The 8291-nt window shown below is 40.2% G+C and overlaps 1 protein-coding gene across 1 annotated transcript; it reads left to right on the top strand.

Moving 5' to 3' along the window:
* The first annotated feature begins 353 nt into the window (after positions 1 to 353).
* LOC142166058 (uncharacterized) lies at positions 354 to 2134 on the top strand. The gene is made up of 5 exons (XM_075224470.1): positions 354 to 458; positions 793 to 922; positions 1036 to 1177; positions 1363 to 1566; positions 1663 to 2134. Exons 1-5 carry the CDS (start codon positions 354 to 356, stop codon positions 2132 to 2134), a joined length of 1053 nt encoding a protein of 350 aa, XP_075080571.1.
* Positions 2135 to 8291: the final 6157 nt, after the last annotated feature.

The raw sequence follows: 8291 nt of genomic DNA on the forward strand, positions 1-8291 counted from the left end.
ATTCTATCCTAGGAGAAAGGCAAAGGCAACAACATGTCAACGAACAAAAAGGAAATTACAGAATCAGGAGAGAATAGTGACAATTCAAAACCCACAAGACACGAAAATGAGCAAGATGAAATGTATGATAGATGAGAGCAAAATGAAGAAGATAGGCTTAAGAAAAGGAAAATATATCAAGAATGTTCTCACTACTAGTCCAGCAGTACAGACACAAAGGTGAGAAACCAACTTCCAATTGAATCGGTCGTGGACTTATTCAGTGATTAGAAAGCTAGAGAAGGAACTACAAACAAGTCAGAAGAGAGTGTAGGCCAACAAAAAAATAAACTCAACATCCTTAGATTCAAAGAATGGCTCAAAAAGAGACAACTCTGAGAACCCATAAGAGGAAATGGAAAAAGAAGAAGACACATGGTCAACAAATGGAAGAGGATGAAGCAGAGAGAAAAACAAAGGCAAGAAAACCAGAGAACAACATACACCTTCTCTCATAGGGAAGGAAAAAAAAGATAAGATACCCAAAAGTTCCATGATTAGTGAAATATTTTGGAACCTTAGGGTGTGAGGTCTAAGAAGGCCATCCACAGATTGAAAAATCTCGTCAACATTAACAAAAGTGATTTTGTTGTTATCTTTGAACATTTCATAGACAACAACTAAATACAAGGATATAAAAGGTTCTTGGGATTTCAACACTTCCTAGAAAATGACAATGGCAAATTTGGTGATTTTGGAATTATCTTTCAGGTAGCTACCAGCCAAGAACAATAGATTACTTTATGCATAAAGGGGAATGATATGAATGAAGATGTTTATGTCACAGTTATTTATGCAAAGTGCTCTGCCAAAGAGAGGAAAGATCTATGGGAGAGTTTGGAAAACATTAGCAGTGATGTTAGTGGTCCATGGTGCATTGGAGGTGATTTTAATGTGATAATGGACCAAGAAGAAAGTTGGGTGGTAGACCTCACAGAGCCTACAAAAGCTTTGATTTCGTCACTACAATGGAAGCTTGTGGTCTTATTGATGTAGGCTATGTGGGAGCTAGATACACTTGGAGTAATAATAGAAGGCCAAGAAAGAGAATATGGAAAAGGCTCGACAGGATCTTAGTCAACGATCAATGGACTCAGAAGTTTCAACATAATTATGTTAGACACTTAGTGAGAACCGGGTGAGACCATAGACCCCTCCTCATGAAGTGTCACAATGATCAACATGATACTATTAAATACTTCAGGTTCCTCAACTTCTGGGTACATCAACAAAACTTTTAGGAGGTGGTTCAGAATTCATAGAACAAGCAGGTATTTAGTAATGACATGTGGAGACTGAAAAGCAAACTTCAAACTTAAACAGATATCTGAGTAAAGGGTCGAGGGAAAAGATTGGGGATATTTATGAACAATTCAACAATTGGGAAGCTAAAGTACAACAACTAGAAGAATTGGACCTCTATCAAAACACTGAAGATAGCAGAGAGGAACTTAACAAAGCTCATGTAGAGTATATAAAGTGGCTATATGTACAAGAGAACCTCCTAAGAGAAAAGTCTCAGATCAAGTGCTTTTAGGAATGGGATTATAACAGTAGCTATTTCCATAGTGTACCTAGAAATAGAAGAAGAAGGTTTTGTTTATAAAGAATTAAAAATCACAGGAACCGATGGGTTCAAGGTGATGAAAAGATAGCCAAGGCGGCTGTGAAATGCTTTGAAAGATTGTTCGACTTAGAGGCACCTATCATGAATATCTCCTTGATGTATTGCATTCCTAGTTGTATCTCAACTGATGATAATGATTATTTGGCATATATTCCAGACATCCATGAGGTTAAAGAAGTGGTTTTCAACCTCAGTGCACAAAGTGCATCTAGTCTAGACGGTTTCAATGGGGTATTCTATCAGACTTGTTGGGAGGTTATCAAAGAGGATATTATGGCTTTTGTGCAGGCATTCTTTAATGGAAGAAATTTGACCAAGTTCTACTCCCACTCTTGCTTAGTCCTTGTTCCTAAGGTTGAGTCTCCATCCAACTTCTCTAAACTGAGACCAATAAGTTTGACTAATTTACCACCAAGATCATTTCTAAAATACTGGCTAGTAGACTCAACACCTTCTTACCCAACTTAATTTCTAATAATCAAAGTAGTTTTGTGAAGGGTACGCTCATTACTGGAAACATGATGCTGGCTCAAGAGATCATTCAAGGTAAAAGCAAAGATAATAGAGGGGTAATATTGTTACTAAGCTAGATATGGACAAAGCATATGATTGATTGTCTTGGTCTTTCTTGGCTGTAGTCATGAGAAAGTTTGGCTTTGCATAGGTATGGACTGATATTATCTGGAGACTAATCTCAGTCGTATGGTACTCAATAGTCATCAATGGCACCAGGAGTGGCTTTTTAACCTCATCTCAGGGACTTAAACAAGGGGACCCTCTCTTCCCATCTCTATTCATAATAGCAGCTGAAGTCCTTTCCAGCTCCCTTAACCAGATTCACTCTGATCCAGATTTCACACCTTTCTACATGCAACAAAGGGCCCCTAAAATTAACTATTTAGAATATGTAGATGATATAGTGATCTTCAGTGGAGGGAATAACAAGTCAGTGAGGCTGATTATGAAACAAATTCGCAACTATGAAAAAGCTTCAGGGTAAAAAGTGAACAATGATAAAAGTTTCTTCCTCACATATCGTAAAGCTAGAGCACAAAGAATTAATAGAATGATAGAGGTAACAGGTTTCATGGAGAAAAACTTTCCGTTCAATTAACTAGGATTCTCTTTGTATGTGGGGTGGAAGAAACTCTCTCATTTTGACTCCATGGTCACCAATATTGTCAAAAGGTTGAATGGATGGCAAGGCAGGTGCAACGACCCGTCTGGTCATTTTGGGAATTTGAATTCCGTTCAGTGGCAGAAGGTCTTGAGTAGTTATATTATGTGTATTGATTTGTGTGTGTGGTCAAATTTTGTTACCATGATTCGAAGTCAAATTGGAAGAGAAATTTCAGTTTTGGAAGTTTAAATAGTATGAGTTGACCAGAATTTGACTTTTGTGTAAACGACTCCAGAATGAGATTTGGAGGACTTCTACGGCTTCGTATGGTTGTTCCAAACATAGGCACGCGTCCGGATTTGGGAGGTCCATAGGTTAATTCAAAGCATTTCAACGGAGGTTGGAAAAGTTGAAGTTTGGAAGATGGAGAAATTTGACCCATAGTTGACTTTTGTGAGTTAGAAGTTGGAAGATTTGAAAATTCATAAATTTGATTCGTAGTGTGATTCGTAGTTTTGGCATTGTTTGATGTGATTTGAGACCTCGAGCGAGTCCGTATTAGGTTATGGAACTTGTTTGTCTGTTTAGATGGGATCCTGGGGGCCTCCGGTGTGTTTCGGATGGGCTACGAGCCATTTCATTCTATTTTTGGACTGCTTATATTTGTCATCTGGTTTTCTCCTTCGCGTTTGCGTCTGCTCCTCCGCGTTCGTGATGAATAATTTTGGAGTAGAGAATATTTATTCTTCGCGTTCGTATTCCTCATTCCACGATCGCAGAAGCCATCCTTTTCCCTCATCGCATTCACGTTCAAGCCACGCGGTCGCATGTTATGCCATTCCACTCTTCACGTTCGTGTTCTACTTCATGCATTTGTGAAGGGAACTCGTTGGGCCATCAGACTTTTCTTCTCCGCGTTCGCAAATGTGTTGTCGCGTTCGCGAAGCACAACTGAGCAGCTTTCATTTTCCTTCTTTGTGAATGTGATTGTTCTTCCGCGTTCGCGATGCATAAACACCTTGGCAGAATATAAGATCTTCAAATCTAGGGTTAGGCTATTTTATCATATCTTGACTTGTAGAGCTCAGGTTTGAGCGATTCTTTGGGGGTTATTCAAGAAAATCAATTGGGTAACTGTTCTTCACCTAGAATTTAATACATCCCATGATTTTATCTTTATTTTTATCATTTAATTTGTGTTTTGAATTGAGGAAAATGGTGGTTTTTGAAGAAAATTTCCAAAATGAAAAATCATGATTTGATGGACGAAATGGTGTTGGAATTTGATAATTTTGGTATGGTTGAACTCTTATCAGAATAGGCATTCGGGTTTTGTAAAATTTTCCGGGTTCCGAGGTGCGGGCTAGGGGGTCGGTTTTTGGGGTCGATTTTTATATTTTGATAAAGATTGAGTCTTTATGATCTGGTATAGTTTCTTATGAGTTTTATTTGTGCTTTGAAGTTTGTTTTGTCAAATTTGAGCCGTCCGGAAGTCATTTCACCAGAGAAGTATATTTTTGAGTATCGGTTTGTCTTCTTTGAGGTAAGTATCTTGCCTAACCTTTTGTGGGGGTGTTCCCCTTAGGATTTGAGTCTTCTATGTTGATAGTATTTCGCGTACGCAAGGTGACGAGTGCGTGCTCAGAATTATTTGTGGAAAGTTGGCCTTTTAGGGGTCTTAGGTCCTTATATTCATCGAGTATCAAGTTGTTCTTGATATGATTGAGTTCCTATTTTGTAACGACGCGACCAGTCATTTTGAGCTTTTGCATTTTTCTCGCTAGTTCTTGGGCATTACTAGCCTCGTGTGATGTATTATGACTTATCTAGATCGCCGGTTTTGGTTTTCAGGGTAATCGAAATGGATTTGGAAGAACAGTTCTCAGTTTGAGGCTTAAAATTTGAAAGGTTTGACCAAGTTTTGACTTGTTAGTATATAATTTCAGATTTGAAATTTTATGTATTTTTCAGCTTCGTTAGGTGATTTGGGACTTAGGAGTGTGATCGGAATGTGTTTTGGATGTCCGAGTAGAGTTGGGCTTGAAGTGGCGAAATTAGAATTTTGGCGATTTCCGGTCGATAAGTGAGATTTTGATATAGGGGTCAGAATGGAATTACGGAAGTTGGAGTAGGTCCGTTGTGTCATTTGTGATGTGTGTGCAAAATTTTAGGTCATTCGGACAAGGTTTGATAGACCTTTTTATCGAAAGCGGAATTTGGAAGTTGTTTGGAATTCTTAGGTTTGAATCCGATGTAATTTTGGTGTTTCCGAAGGTTGGAACAAGTTTGAATGATGTTATGGGATATGTTGGCATGTTTGGTTGAGGTTCCGAGTGCCTCGGGTGAGTTTTGGCTGGTTGAACGGATCATTTCATGTTGGAAAAATTTGTAGAAAAACTGTTGTTGGTGTTGTAGGTTTTTGAGCTTCGCGTTCGTGATGGATGTCCCGCGTTCGTGAAGGGTTAGGATGTGAGGCAGTGGAGTTGGCCTTCGCATTCTCAAAGGTGGTCCCGTGTTCGGGAAGGGCTGAGGTCAATGGTCATCGCGTTCGCGTAAAAGAAGTGGAATAGCTGGGACCCCAAGGCATTTGTTCTACGCGCTTGGGTAGTAGAGGTAGAAGGGGTGAGTCAGTTGTGCATCGCATTCGCGAGAGGGTCCTTGTGTTCGCATAGAAGGAATTTTGGTCAGTGAAGCTTTGTGCTTCGCGAACGCGAGGGAGCTGCCGCGTTCACGATGAAAAAAATATCTGGGCAGAATGTTTAAGTTCAAAATCGAGGGTTTAAGTCCAATATCACAAAAACCATTAGAGAGCTCGGGAGAAGATGAATTTGAGGAGATTTTCAGTGGAGCAATTGGGGTAAGTGTTCTTCATTCAAATTTGGTTAAATCCCATGATTATGTCTTGATTCTTATCATTTAATTTGAGAAATTAGAGTAGAAATTGGGGAAAAATGAAAGAAAAGTTTGAGAATTCTTTTGCACATTTGATGTCGGATTATGATATGTATGGACTCGTGAGACTATAAAGATTTTGTTGATGTGTTTATCGGATTTCGAGACGTGGGTCCAGGGGTCGGGTTTTGTCAATTTCGGGATTCTTGGTGTGAATTGGTTATTTTCGAGTGGGCTTTGTTTCCTTTGCATATTTTGATCGTATGAATCTATTTTTGGTTATATTTGGATCATCAGGAGGCCGAGTCGAGAGGCACAGGCATCGTGGGCTAGAGTTTGGATCGGATTGAGGTAAGTAATGATTGTAAATGTTTGCCTGAAGGCATGAAATCTCGGATTTCACATCGTTGTGCTACTTTGAGGTGACACACATGCTAGATGAAGAGCGTGGGTTTGTGCACCGTTGGGGATTGTGACTTAGTCCATCCCGTATGACTATTAAACTGCGTATTTGATTGAAAAATGTTTGCTATCATTGTGTTTGGAAATTATTACCATAGTTTGGGTTGAATGCCATATTTGGGCTTCGTGCCAACTGTTCTGGACCCTTAGGGGATTTTTACTTCTATTCCTCACTATTTGTTTGACTTCATATTTGTACTTAGTCATGCTGTATTCTACTATTTTCATAACTCCACCAAATTTACTCCATTTTTTATATTTTAAATAATATTTTGGGGCTGAGCATCATGTTTTACTGTTTCCCGAGTGGCTCGAGAGATTTCTGACTAAGTGAGACTGAAGGCCTATGTTGTGAGGATAATGTGGGATCGGGCTGCGTGACCCAGTACTATTGTACTGATTCATGATTTTGAGGTCGAGGGCCTGATTTGTTACGCTACGAGGTGGCTTGATGTGAGGCCGAGAGCCTGTTTGATTATGCCACGAGATGGCTTGCTATTGCGCTTGGGCCGTAAGGGGCTCCTCGGAGTCTATACACCCCCAGTGAGTGCGGGTACCCAGTGTGAGTGATGTGATGTATCCCGAGGGGCTTTTATTGATTCATATTGTTGCCCGAGGTGCTATTGTTGATTTATATTGTTGACCAAGGGGCGGTTCTTGATTCATGTTATGCCCGAGGGGCCAATTACGAGTGATTGTGAGGTGGCCCAAGGGGCTGGTTCTGTTGATATTATGCCCAAGGGGCGGTTTATGGTACATGTTTTTCCCGAGGGGCTGTTTATGTTTTCTATCATTTTTACTCACTGTTTTATCACTTGTTTGAAATCATTGAAAGTTGTATTAAAAGATTTTTACTAAAAGTGAGCTTGATTTACGAAGTAAATAATTTGTGTACTTCTTTGGAAATGATCTACATTTGTTGTAGTGTTATGACGTGGTTTACGTGTTTTCTTACTGCTCAACTTTTATTTACTTTTATTACTTACTGAGTTGGCGTACTCAAGGACATGTATGATGGGTCTAAGACTCGGGTTAGGACAGTAGGAGGAGACTCTGAACATTTTCCGATTGTAATGGGGTTACACCAAGGTTCTGTACTCAGTTCATTCTTATTCGTCTTGGTGATGGACACGTTAATGCACCATATTCAAGGGGAGGTGCCATGGTGCATGCTATATGCCGATGACATAGTTTTGATTGATGAGTCGTGAGCCGGTCTTAACGAGAGGCTAGAGGTTTGGAGACAAGCTCTTGAGTCTAAGGGTTTCAAGTTGAGCAGGACAAAGATGGAATACCTGGAGTGTAAGTTTAGTGTTGAGCCGGGGGAAGTGGGCGTGGATGTGAGGCTTGAATCAAAGATCATCCCAAATAGAGGAAGCTTCAAGTACCTTAGGTCGATTATCCAAGGGGGAGAGGAGATTGATGAGGATGTCACACATCGTATTGGGGTAGGATGGATGAAGTGGAGGTTAGCATCTGGAGTCTTGTATGACAAGAGAGTGTCACCGATTCTCAAAGGTAAGTTCTATAAAGCGGTGGTTAGACCGGTAATGATGTTTGGGGCTGAGTGTTGGCTTGTTAAGAACTCACATACCCAGAAAATGAGAGTAGCATAAATAAGGATGCTGAGGTGGATGTGCGGGCACACTAGAATGGATAAGATTAGGAATGATGATATTCGGGAGAAGGTGCAAGTGGCTCCTATTGAGGACAAGATGCGGGAAACGAGGCTCAGATGATTCGGGCATGTTCAGAGGAGAAGTCCAGATGCTCTGGTAAGGAGGTGCGAGCGGCTAGAAGTGGAGGGGACGAGAAGAGGTAGAGGGTGGACTAAGAAGTATTGGGGAGAGGTGATCAGACATTATATGGCAAGGCTTCAAATTTCCTAGGACATGACACTTGATTGGAAGTTGTGGAGGTCGAGTATTAAGGTTGTAGGCTAGGAGGTAGTTGAGTCTTGCCTTACTTATACCTTTACGAGACTAGTCTGGTAGGGGTTTTACCTAAGATAGTTAGTGTCATTGTTGTGTCTTACTATTTCAGTGCATGACGTATTTAATAGCTATCGCTTTTATTTGCATCTTTCTTCTGGATTTCATGTTCATATTTTTTTTGTATTAGTGGGATTTCACTAGGTTGTTGTTGTTGTTG

Source organism: Nicotiana tabacum, chromosome 11, assembly GCF_000715075.1.
Source record: "Nicotiana tabacum cultivar K326 chromosome 11, ASM71507v2, whole genome shotgun sequence".
NCBI lineage: Eukaryota > Viridiplantae > Streptophyta > Magnoliopsida > Solanales > Solanaceae > Nicotiana > Nicotiana tabacum.